The 12,636-nt window shown below is 57.1% G+C and overlaps 1 protein-coding gene across 5 annotated transcripts in view; it reads right to left on the reverse strand.

Annotated features, from left to right (window-relative positions):
• The window catches only part of SFXN5 (sideroflexin 5), a 110,854-nt gene that overhangs the window by 13,620 nt on the left and 84,598 nt on the right, over positions 1-12,636 (reverse strand). For 4 of the 5 annotated variants that reach the window (XM_002914877.4, XM_034659349.1, XM_034659348.1 and 1 more), the window contains 2 exons: positions 11,537-11,622; positions 5,432-5,549 (listed from right to left, as the gene is read on the reverse strand). In XM_002914877.4, the coding sequence (XP_002914923.1) occupies positions 5,432-5,549; positions 11,537-11,622 (204 nt within the window). The remainder of the gene's footprint in view (positions 1-5,431; positions 5,550-11,536; positions 11,623-12,636) is intronic. The other variant, XM_034659350.1, reaches the window with a different exon arrangement.

Below are 12,636 nucleotides of genomic sequence, written 5' to 3' on the forward strand. Positions count from 1 at the left end.
ATCAAGCCCCACATGCCAAGGAGGTCTCCATAATCCATGTGACCTTGAGCCTTGAGTCACCCCGGGCAAACCCCAGCACAGCCTCCACTTTATTTTCCTGTTACTATACCAGCACCTGACGTTTCTTGTTCGTTGGGTTTCTGTCCATTCCCTCAGAATGGAGGCTCTTGAGACCAGGGGCTATGACATGGCCCTCCCAGGTACAAGAAGAAGGGGAAAGCGAGGCGCCTGGGTGGCACAGCGGTTAAGCGTCTGCCTTCGGCTCAGGGCGTGATCCCAGCGTTATGGGATCGAGCCCCACATCAATCTTCTCCGCTATGAGCCTGCTTCTTCCCCTCCCATTCCCCCTGCTTGTGTTCCCTCTCTCGCTGGCTGTCTCTATCTCTGTCAAATAAATAAATAAAATCTTTAAAAAAAAAAAAAAAAGAAGAAGAAGAAGAAGGGGAAAGCAATCTAGGATCTCTGGGGTAGGGAACAGAATCTAGGTGTGGATAGGTCCATGCCTGGGCCCAGCCTGACTGAGCCAGCCTTGGCCAATGTCCCACAGCCTTAACCTGCAGGTCACAGGGTCTGCCAGGGCAGACCTGACACTCCCTGCATGGTGACAGGCCTGGGGTCTGGAAGGAAGGCCATCCCTTACGTCCTTGTTCTCACACCCAACTTCCTAAGGAGGTTCCCTGCCCCACCTGCTGGCCCAGCTCTGGGTTATACATTAAAGGCACAGATACCTACTGCAGAGGGTCCCTGTGAGCATGGTCTCCCTGAAGGGTAGGAGGGCTGACTGAGGGTGCTAAAATGTTCCTACAGATACATGAGCAGGGAGCCATCTGTGGCTTAGACTCGGGCCTTCTCGTTGTGTAGTGAGGTGGAGGTGGGCTGGGGACGGGTACAAAATCCTTCTATGAGTATAGAGCCGATTCCATCATACCAACTTCAGACCTTGGGCAAAGCATGCCTCATTTGTTTCCTCATTTGTAAATAGGGAATAATACTGGTGCCTATTTTCATAGGATGGTCATTTTCTGGACCCCCATTTCCCCTCCCCAACCAAGCAGGCTACTCTACTTACTGGACTCAGGGCCATGCCTTTCCGTCCCGGGCCATGTGCATCCCTTCCTGTGCATTCCTCCCCATACTGCCCCTCTGCAGGCTCCCATCCCCACCTCATGGAACACCCAGGGAGTGAAACTTTCTTTGGTCTTCTCCAGTGGTTTCCCATCCATGAGCTCACTTCTCTGAACACAGAGGAACTTGACTACCATTGGCCTCCTAGATGGCTTTGCCTACTACACTCCCCCAGCTGCTAATCTCGTCAACTCCTGGTCCCCCTTTCAGTAGCTCACCTTGTGGAGAGCCCCCCCTCCTTGAAACACCCCTGTCCTCAGGGTCCATGAAGGCACTCCATCAGCGTCCTCCCCCTGCCCCTCTCTGCTCCTGCCTTTTCCTGATGCCTTTCCTTCGTCCCACAATGACCTCATCCCTTCCTTGGCTTCAGCTTCCCCCATGAACCAAAGGTTCCACATCTCCAGCCAAAACCTCTCCCCCGAGTCTGAGATGCAGACATCTAACGGTTTAGGTAACATCCTTTAAGAGTCACTAATATCTCAGACGTGAAGGGCATGGGGAGAACTTCATACGACAAGTCATGCAGTCACCAGCATGCTGGCCGGCCTGGGAGACACTTAGCAAGCAGTCGCTAGTATTATTATTTGCAATTTGCATTTTAAAATAAGCACCATTTTAATAGGCAGAAATATGAGTTTACCAAGAGCAGACAAAATTCTCCCCCAGGGATTGTAGGGAAGATTGAAGTTCTTTCCTCAACCTCTGGGGTTAGTGGGTTGGAAACTCCACACCAATCACTGCAGGCCAGCCATTCTAGAAACAAGTTCCTAAACTCTATCTCCAAGTCCCCTAATTAATTAATTAGTGTTCCAGCTATTACTCCTGTTGACAACCTTGGTGGCTCTTGGCAAGGATGGGTCAGCCCAAGCAAGTCCAGACGTATTGTGGCAAATCCCACCGGCTTCCGGGATGTGAGACATGATTCCCATAAGGCAGGAGCAGTACCTCGTTAGAGAGAATTAATTGGGAAGATGAATGGGGGAAATGAGGTCCTCTCAGCCAACTGGCTTATGGCCTTGGTGTCCTAGGTCACAGATAGGCCTCAAAACACCCATATGGCCTAGGCCAGCCTGCATCCTGGTAGAGGTGATGCAGGTGAGGAGGGGACACTGAGGCCACGTCCCTACCCTCCTTTCTCAGAGAACACACTTCTTGTGCAATGATGATGTTCTTCCCAGCCTAGAAAAAAGGCTTGGGTTTCAGTGAGAGGGACTTCGGTTAAGCACTCAGAAGAACTAATTTCCATGCCTATTTGTGGCAGGCATGAGGGAAGAGAGGAGCCTGGACCTTGACAGGGAGCCTCTGTGAGGCCAGGTCTGCTCCCTGAGACCACTTCCTGCAGCTACAGCCAGAGGCTTGGGTGGGTGGACTGTGGCCATCTCTCCATTGTTCGCCCCAGGGGAACACCTGCTGAAGGCCCACAGCACTCTGAGACTCTTCCCCTCCCCCCCAGCAGGGTGGCCCCCAGCCCCCTCCTCTCTCCACTAGCCCAGGGCAGGCGAGACGATTGAGCGAGGAGAGAAAATCCTGTAGAACAAACAGATGCAGCATTTCCCGGGAGCTCTGGCCTGGGGGGGGGGGGGCTCTGGGGTTTCCTCTTATAGCAGCATCTGGCTTCTGTGACTTTGGGCTGCTGCCTGGGCTGCTCTGGGCCTCCGTTTCCCCAGCAGAGCCAGGAGGATGGTAAACTGGATGACCCTGAGCGATCCTTCCCACATATTAGTGCCCGATTCTGCACCATGAGTCTTCTCTGCCCTGGGTCCCTCCCCGCGCAGACAGGTAGAGCTGAGGCCTCCTGAAGCTGCTGAACATCGTGGCGCCTCCAGGCACCTCTGACCCTTGCCTGGAGCTGTGCGCTTGGCCTGATTGTGCAGAGGGATGCCACTGCTTCGGGGAGTGCTGGGTGCAGCCCTTCCAAGACAGGGATGCCAAGACCACCAGGAAGTGCCCTCCCTCCCATCTTCACAACTTTCAGGCAATCTGGAGCCCTTGGCTCCATTCAGAGTCCCCAGACAACAGGTAACAGCTCTTTAGCTCTCATAGGGGGAGAAGTATCCCTGGCTTCCCAGGAAGGCTGGGCGCTGCGGGCATGAGGGCTCTCCAGGCGCATATCACACACCAGGCTCCCCACCCCAGTGTGCCTTGGCCCTCCAAGACAGGAGCCTCGCCCCGTCCCCGTTTCCTGCTAAACCTCTGGGGCTCAGTGGAGGGAAGTGACTCCAGTCCTCACCTTCCCAGGATCTCAGGGCCTGGAGGCTGGCTCACTACCTCCTACTTAGGACCCTGGGTCTTCAGTCCCCACAGTCCAGGCCTCTCGTTTTCACATTTCTGACTTCCCTCCAGGGACCTTCCCCCCATCAAACTTTCCCCACTCAGCTTACTTGCCCATCTTCACCCCCACCCACCTAAGATTCAGGGGCCCACCGCTCCTCCCGATGGCTTACTCCCCGAATGCCCCACCCAGCTGGATGAAACCTGCTGGGTGAACCCGGTGACTCTTGCAGCCCCCAGCACCTCTAGAGAGATGGGCCTTGACCACCACCCAGACCTGTGTCCTCCCTCGGCCACCCCCTCTGCAGACCCCTTGCCCTGCCTACCGGGCTCCTCTGACTTCCTTGGTAAGCTGTCTCTCCCATTCTCCCCTCTGAATGTCTCCATCATCCTCAAACCTCTCACCTCCTCCTCCTCCATTCTCCTCCTTCTCTGCTTGGTCATGAGCACACAGAAGCTATCAGAACAGCTTTCCTAACCTCCCCACCCCCAAACACCATCCCCAGCTGCATCTGCCTCCCAGCTGCTCGAGTGGGGAAGCAGGCTGTCCGCGGCCAAGGCAAATCCCTAGCATCCCCGGCCTGGGCTCTGCCTCACCCCCTCTGAAGACCACTTCACGGACTTTGTGCTCCCCGTCCTCCTCCCATGACTTCTCCTTCTCCCCGGGGTGCCTTCCCTTTTGCATTTACACAAGCTCCAGTCTCTCTCATTTCAAAAAGGCAAAAATAAGCAAATAAAAGTGTCTCTTGATCCCACCTCTCGTTCCAGCTGCAGGTGTATTTCTCTGTTTCCTCTTGGCATGCGAAGCCTCTGGCCAGATGGTCAGTCCTGCCACCCCATTTCCTCATCCCTCAGCTGGGTCCACCACTGGGGAGAGGGTTTGCCTTCATTGCCCGGGACCCCAGTGGACATTCTTTGACTTTGCAGAGTTCAGCCTATCAGGACTGTCTGCCTCTTCCGGACCCCACTTAGCTCTGCCCTCTCCACCCTGGCCGCTGGCCCCCAGGCATCACCCCTCCCCCGGCCCCCCTGGCTTCCATGACCGTTTTTATGCGGGTGGCCTTACTTCCGTCTCTCTAGCCCAGGCTTCTCTCCTGGATTCCAGACCCAGAGCCCACTTTCCACAGGACAGCCCCATTCGCACATTCCACAGTCCTCCACGGACCCCGCATGTCCATCCAACTCGACATGCCATCCTCCCTCAAACCGCCCCTCCTCGGGTCTCCATGTTGTTCAGCAGTGCCTACATAGGCCTGGATGCTGAAAGCAGCAAGCTGGGCGCACACCCTGCTGGGTCCCTTCCCCTCCCCCACTGCAGTCCCTCATAATCCTAACTCTCCCTTAAAGGACCCACTTCTCCATGCTCATGCCAGCAGCCTGGTCCAAGTCGCCACCATCTCTTGCTGGACACCTGCCACTGCCTCCTGATGGCTCCTTCTCCTCCAGAGCTCCAGCCAGGCTCACAGTCAGGAATCTGCAGTCCTCCATTGCCTCACCATTCCGAGGACACCTACCCTCTCTGCTTTGGCTTCCCAATGCCCAGTTCCACCTGCCCTGGGCCCCCTCGCCTGGCCCTCCTCACTCTGCTCACTCTCTGCTTGTGACATGGATTTTCCTCAGCTCTTGGAACATGCTGTGTGCTGCCTCCCCTGAGAACCTTTACGCCAGCTGACCCCGACGTGTCCCCTCTTCCCCCAGGCACCTGGCCAACTCCAGCTCATCCTCCAGGCCCGATGAAATGCCACTTCCCTCTAGGCTGGGTCTGGGGCCCTCTACTGTCTCCTCCCGCATCCCACTGGACTCGTCCCGTCCTTGTCCTCACCCTTCATTTGCTAGTCCCTGTCTAATTATCATGTTCACTGCTCAGTCCTCAGCTCAGGAGAGGTCAGAGCCTGAACTTGTCTCATTCGTGGTTCTGACCCCAGTGCCTAGCTCCGGGCTAAGGAGCTGGCCCTGAATAAGTGTTTGTTAATGAACAGCCAAACCACACCCCTCCCTGCCCTGCCCTCCCTACACTGACCCTCCCCACACTGACCTCTGACATCTGCGGGAAGAGGCTGATGGCCAGTGGCAGGGCCAGGCCGAAGGCCGCCAGGCACACAAGGCTTTGCACGGGAAGGAGGAGCCGGGGGCGTGCCTGCAGGAGAGCCGTCCTGTGGGGGAGAGAGGAAGGAGCTCCATGAGACCAGAAGACAGGCTGAGCGGGCTGCTAGCCACCATGCGGGGTCCCACTCAGAGTCCCAGGGCCCAGGCAGCCCAGTGGTCCTGGGCCAGTGCCAGCCCGTAGCTAAATAGTTGTGGTGGAATTCTGTCTTTGGGGCCTTCCCCAATTGGCACCCTTTCCCCGGGCCCTGCTCTGTGGGACACTGCTGCTTGAACTCTCAACCACACATCATGAATGAGTACTTGGGGGGCACCCATTCCACCCTGTGTCCAGCCCTGTGCAAAGAAGGCCACATGTGGGAGAGACAAGAGAGGAGGCCGTCAGCCCCCACCCCTGGGGAGACACACAGCCGAGAAAGATGGTCCTCAAAGGCAGCACATAAGAAAATACTGAACAAACCAGAGTAGAAGCCAGGCCCAGGGGAGGAGAAAAGGGCACCCACATGCATGCACACACATACATATACACACACGGGCACACACACACATGCACACATGCATACACACAGCCGAGTATGGGAACAGAACACACTCCACTGACCACCTGGTCCGCTTTGATCCAAGAGCCACAGAGAAGGGCAATGACTTGCCCAAGGTCACAGCCGCATCTGCAGGAGGCAGGTGGGGCTGCTGCCTGGACTCTTGACTCCCGGCGAGTGCTATCGCTCCGCACGGCTCCCAGCTCCTGCCCTCAGAACCCTTTGCCAGTGTCCTGCCCAGAGTGTCCCAGCTGGCACCCACCCCCCCCGACAGGATTCTTGGGTGGGAGAAGTATATGAAAAGCCTCCCTCCAGGCCCTGGACCCCTCAACACCATGATAAAACAGGCTCTCCAGACAGAGCAGGGCCATGCCTGCTGGCAAATACACCTTCCCCACGTGGCCCATCAGATCTTTACGTTTTGTATAATTCAGCAGGCCCGTGGCGGAGACCGCCAAGCATTCTACTTGGGGAGTCCAGGGTAGCTGTGCCAGCAGGCTGGGTGACTGGACTACTCGCCAGGGGATGTTGGGTGGCACTAAATCTGACCCCAATAACTGTGTCGGCCTCCTGACTGGGACTGGCTCCTGGTATGAAGAGGATATAGACAGACTCTGGCTCCTCTCCTGCTGGAACAGGGGTGGCTGTGGCCACAGGCAGGTGAGGGGCCCTCTTGGGGGCAGGGCCTCAGTGTGGGGGCAGGCAAACCCCACCCCACCTTCACCTCCTGGGACAAGAATCCCAAGAGGACCTGGCCCTGAGCAGACAGCAAAATTGAGAGCCACAGTTCTCAAACTTTTGTGTCTAGGCATCTGCTTCACAATGCAGACCCCCAAGGGCCCTGACCCCAGTGAGACCCCTATTCAGTTGGTACTGTGACTGGGAATCTGCATTTCAAACAACCTTCCATGAGTCTAAAACAGGTGATCCCCCGACCACACTTCTGAGAAACTCTGGCCTAGGATGTTCCTGCTAAGGTACCAATAACGCTCCAATTACTATAAATTCTGTGCAAATAAAAGGCCCGGACACAGTAAGTGCTCAGTAATCGTGGGTTATTGTTGCTGTTTTTGCTCTTGTTAGTGCCAGAAGGAGGGAGGACTCTGGTGACGCTGTCCTCTGGCCCTTCCCGCTGGCCCTTCCCCTGCCACCTGCCCAGCTGTTGAATTGAGCCTGCAATGAGCTACTGGAGAGGGCAGTTCCACAGGGTTAAGAGAAGCAGGGCAAAGGTGCCTAGATCAAGCTCTAATCCAGCTGACCTTCCCCTCAGCCCAGTCCAGGGCCCCCATCCTCTCCTCCTCCTCCAGGTGAGCCTCACACCCCCCACTGACTCAGCCCCAAGGCCTCCTGGTTTCCCTGGGAGTCACAGACACCCGAAATGGGCTCTGAGACCTTTCCAACTGGGATCAACTTCTCCAGCAGCACAAGGAGGTGGGGTACCCCGGCTCACTCTCCAGACTTACATAGGAGCCCCCTGCCCTGAAGAGGCTGTGGAGCTTGGGGCTACCCTCCTGCCTAGTTGTGGCAGTGACTGGAACCTCAGTGCCTGCTGGGGAATCAGAGCAGGGGGAAAGGGATAGGAGGGTGTGAAGTCCCTGGCAGCATAGACTGGATGGTCACCAGGGGTAAAGAGGGTGACAGGGAGAAAGAGTGAAGCTCCCTTCCTGGCAGGTGGGGGCAGGCCATGGCCTCAATCCTCAGGCACTCCTGGCTGGGACCCTGGACAGCCTCCTTTCACATGGGGCTGTGACCCTGGCTCCTCTCTCAGGGGTGGCTGGCTGAAATCTGTACTGGAAAAGGGGTCCAGGAAGCCCCAGGCCTGTGCTCCGGACTCAGGAAGCAGGCAGCCCCGAGACTTCAGCCAAACAGGAACCCCTGAAGTCCCAGCCCTGAGCAGGGAGAGTGAACACAGCAGGACGGGGGAGGGGAGGAGGAGAGGGAAATGGCAGGGAGGGATCGGAAAGGCAGCTGGGGGAGTTGAAATATGCAGATGGAGAGATGTGCGTGTGCGCGAATGCCTGGAGAAAGGAAAGACCCGGAGCCCAGGGAATGTGGGAGGCTGGGGAGCGGCCTCAAGAACCACGGAGGAGGATATGGCCTGAATCCCTACCCTGCTGAGACCTCACCTGGCTGGAAGGCGAACTCCAGGGCGAGGCATGCAGGGCTGGGGGAGAGAGCCGCAGCACCTGCCTCTGAGTTGGCCGCATTATGGGGAGTGGATCTCCCAGGCCCTGGAGGAACACCTGCTTCCTCCTCAGGAGGGTAAAGCTGGGGTGGGAGCCCTCAGCCCGACGGACGGTGCAGCGCGTGTGCTGGAGGGGGGTGCACCCTCCGTGCTCCCCCAGGGCTCTGGGCTGGGGGTAGAGGCCCCTCTGTCTCCGACTGGAGACTTTCCCTTTCGGTCTTGGAGACAGGGACACCTGGCCATGCTGGGCTCCGTCCCACCTCTCTCTGCTGGCAGGAACCCCAGGGACCTCCTCTCGGTGAGGAGGAGTGGAGGACAGAGGCAGAGCAAGGAGGCCGCTGCACCACACAACAGCTTGTCTCCCCACGGCCGCATTCCCTCAGCACTTGGAGCAATCTTAGTTTGCACTCCATTAATTTGCAAGTAGGCTGCTTTGTAAGTGTTCTTTTGTCTTTTTCCCCTGGCTGTCCTGACTGTCTCACCCGGCTGGGCTCCCAGAGGGTAGGAGCGGCCTCCCCCATCAGCCATCTCGGCAGAGGCCCTGCCACCAGCACCCCTGCATGGAAGGCTATAGGGTGCTAGGCAGAGCCCCGGCAAAGACTCCTGGAGGGCATGAAATGCAAAGCCCTGGCAAAGGAGGTGGTGAAGAGGGCCATGGCACCGTTCCCCAGGGGGGAAACTGAGGCCAAGGGAGTCTCCTCGCCTAGCCTCACCTAAAAGTGCTGGAGCGGGAACCCAGGTTTCATGTTCCTCCCTTCGTCTCGCTGGCACTGCTGCACGGTCCTTTCCCTCCCGTCACACAGTCGTGTGTGGACCGATGTGAGGTTAAAAGTCTTCGAGGGCACAGACTGGGTCTTGACATTGCTCAGGGATCCTGAGCTCAGCTCCTTCTCTTCCTCAGAGACCCTCTCAGGCACGTCAGAAAAGAACTGACCAAATACAGGGCGGCCAGAACCAAATGGCCAACCTGTCTCCGCCCCCCTGAGGACCTTCTTCAGACTCTGAGCTGAGCCGGACCCATGGCAGCCTGGACTCTGGGCAGATCCCAGGCCGGGCGGTGCAGAACTAGAAGGATCCCACCCAACGTCCCCAAGCTATTTCAGTCCCCAAACTAACCATCACTCCACCCCACTTTCAGCAAACCCAACTCACATGCCAACTGGAAAGGGATCACAGACATTTCCCCCAGAAAACTCCAGGCCCAGGATTCAGTAGCCTTGAAGACAGAAGCCCTACCTTCCTCATTTGCCTGGTGGTCTCCTCTTGTGTACTCGCGGTCACTGATGTTCGGGGAAAGCCTCAGTTCACCAGGCAGCTATGGACACAAGGGCCAGGGGCACCAGAGCAAATCCTCTCCCAGGATCTCCCATACGAGACTGGTTTTCTTGGATCCTGATACTCAACACGCCCCACCGCTGCCCGGGTCCCTCCCATGACTCCCCTCTTCCCTGGCAAGGAAGGGATCATCTCCTTGACTGGGCTCCGGGCTCCACATCAGCTGGCCCCAGCGAGCACACTTTGCTTCTGTCTGGCTAGACTCCTCAATTCCCCACACAATGGACCCACACCCTGCCCAGAAAGCCGGCCTTCCACAGAAATCTCCCCCTGCTCTCAGAGTCAGCGGCAGCCCATCTCGGATGGGCCAGCTGTCCCTGCTGACAAGCCCACAGTGCTCCCGCCCCTCAAGGCCACCTTGGGCCCATTTACATACTGCCCAGTCCCACCTGCAGCTGACTTGTGTATGGGTCATGCCCATCTCTCTTATCAAAATACAGGTTGCCTGAGACCAGGACCCGAAATCTGCTCCTCTTTTGGCTCCATGCAGGGCGAGACACAAAGACATGCCGCTCACGTGATGTGATCTGAAGCCCTGAGGCAGCCCGCATGGTAGGAAGAGCCCAGCTTTGCCGCTGCACTCCCCAGTCACTCCTGGTGCTGTCGTTTCCTATTGGATAACTATAGGCAGATGATATAACCTCTTTGTGCCTTGCTTTCCTCATCTGTGAAATGGGACTATTATACGTACCTCGCCGTACTGTTGTGATGGTTAAATGAGATCATTCATCGGACAAACACTAAGCATCTCCTATGTGCCAGGAATTGTGCTAGATGCCGTGTAGGGCAATAGCTAAAAAGAAGGCACTTGCCTCCACGGAGATGGCATTCTAGGCCACCAGACGGATAACAGACAACTGGATCAAGAGTCTCGATGTTGCTAAGTGCTACGAATACAAATTAGGCAATGGAGGGAAGAGGGAGTCATGGTGCTGTTGTCTCGATGGGGTGGTCAGGGAGGGACTCTTTGAGGAGCTGGCATTTGGGCAGAGACCTGGCTGAGAGAGGACTGGCAGGGAGCGAGAGCTTAATAAATGTGAGCTGTCATTATAATTCGTACTGTGGGGATAGGAAAGTCCCGCTTCCGAGCCTCAGGTAGAGCACCCCGACCTTGTCCTTATGCCTTGAGGTGCCCCGTCCCAGGCCGGGCCGCCAGGAGAGCAGGGAGTGCTCACCGCCTCCCTTCTGCCTGTGCGAGCCGGGCTCTGCACCTCCAGGCTTGAATTCATCGTGCTGCCCTCACCTACAATCCTTCCCTGCCCCTTGCCATCCTGCCAGACTTACCCTCACCCTCAGAGCCTGCCCAAACCTGCGTGAAGGTCAGCTCTGGTCCCTTCCTTCAGCCCCTCGCCTGCCCTTCCACCAGCATTTCTGGCTGCAAGATTTAACCTCAAGCTCATTAATTACTTGGATCACTCTATCACTGTTCTTACTATCGTGCTCCCCTCTATCTTTACAGTCATGACAAATACGCGTCCTCAGAACATGCTTCGGAGGAAGGCAGGGAGGTTAGTACTCCTCGTACGTTATAAACGAGAAACAGGCTCAGGGAGGTAGTGAGTTGTCTCATGGTTGGCTGCCTGAATAGGGTGGCCCTGACCCCAAATCTAGCCTTCCTACCATAATCCTCAGACTTTCTTTTCACAACAGGTCCCACACTGTGTGCTAATAGAGCACATGCACGCGCACACACACGTGCACACACACATGCACACCCCGGCACGGTCAGCCCTCAGGGCAAGGCCAGCGCTGTCCATCTGGGTATCCCTCCTAGCCCCTCGCACGGGATCCTGCACAGTACAAGTCCGGGAACACTCTCGGCACGGTTCCAGGAGCACGGTCTGGGAGTGTCTGAGCAAACTGGGGTAGGGCAGGCTGCCAGCTGCTCTCCTGTGCCCTGCCCAGGGCCGACAGGTCCCCCTTCCCTCTCACCCTCCTCCCCAACGGTGGCCCCACTCTCCTGGCTGCCCCAACTCACTTCTCCAGCATGGACATGACGATCGGGGGGAGCACCAGGATGGGCATGGGGAGGACCACTCGCGTCAGCGCCGTCTCGAGCAGGGCCTGAGGGGCAAGCGGAGGCTGTGGTGAGCAGAGTTCCCGGGGTGGGGGCAGCCACCTCTCTGGAGCCTCTAGGTGTGTACACCACTGCTAAGCACATCTGGCGGGATGGAATAATTCATGGAATTGCTCATGAAGCCTTATTCCAAACACCAGAAAAAAGCCACCCCCATCTTCCCACCACACAGATTTGAAAAGAGCAGATCCCTGTCACCTGCCACGTGTGGGGGAGGGGTGGCAACACAGAAGCGGCCCCAGGAAGGGGCCTGTGCCCAGGGAGGTGCCTGGTGGCGGGCGCAGGGGCTGGGGAGGAAGCATATGGAGGACTCGAGATGCTCTAAAAAACAAAGCAGGCGCTGGGAGGACCGGAGCAAACAGCTGGGGCCTGCTGAGCCGCGTGAGGCTCTTGGTGCTGAAGGAGGACAGAGATTCTGGGATTTCTTTTTTTTTTTTTCCTTTTTGACACCCCTTAAAGACAACGACTTGGAAGATCTTGCATCTCCTGGCTCCGGATGAGAGCCTTTCTTAGTGACAAGAGGTCGGCTCTGTAAGCAGGAAATGCTGCGGCTGAGTGTTTGCTGTGTCTCCATATGGGGTTGCCTGGGTCCTTGCTCTGGGAGTTCCCCCAGGATTCCTGGGGAGTGTGGGCATGGTCAAGGCATAGCTCAGAGGCCTTTCTGCACCCTGATGGTCCCAGTGGGGAGTTCCTTCAAGTCCATGGGCTCCTGGCCCTCAGAGAAGGCTCGAGGAACAGCTCATAGCTCCCAGGCCCTGGGAGCCTTCCCCTAGACAGCAAGAGGCTGACCCAGCCACGCTGAGGGAGGCCCAGGGCTGCAGAAGAGCCTGGGGGTTCCCTGCTGTTCGCACCATGAGGAGAGTTACCATGGTTGGCCTCCTTCTCAGAACGTTGGGGGCAACACTAGGGTTGGATGAGAGGTTGGGGTTGGGTAGGAAATCGAGGCCAAATCCCCTTTAATGATGGATAGGTTCAGGCCTGAAAATTTCTCCCCAGAGCCT

Source organism: Ailuropoda melanoleuca, chromosome 4 (assembly GCF_002007445.2).
Source record: "Ailuropoda melanoleuca isolate Jingjing chromosome 4, ASM200744v2, whole genome shotgun sequence".
Classification (NCBI taxonomy): Eukaryota; Metazoa; Chordata; class Mammalia; order Carnivora; family Ursidae; genus Ailuropoda; species Ailuropoda melanoleuca.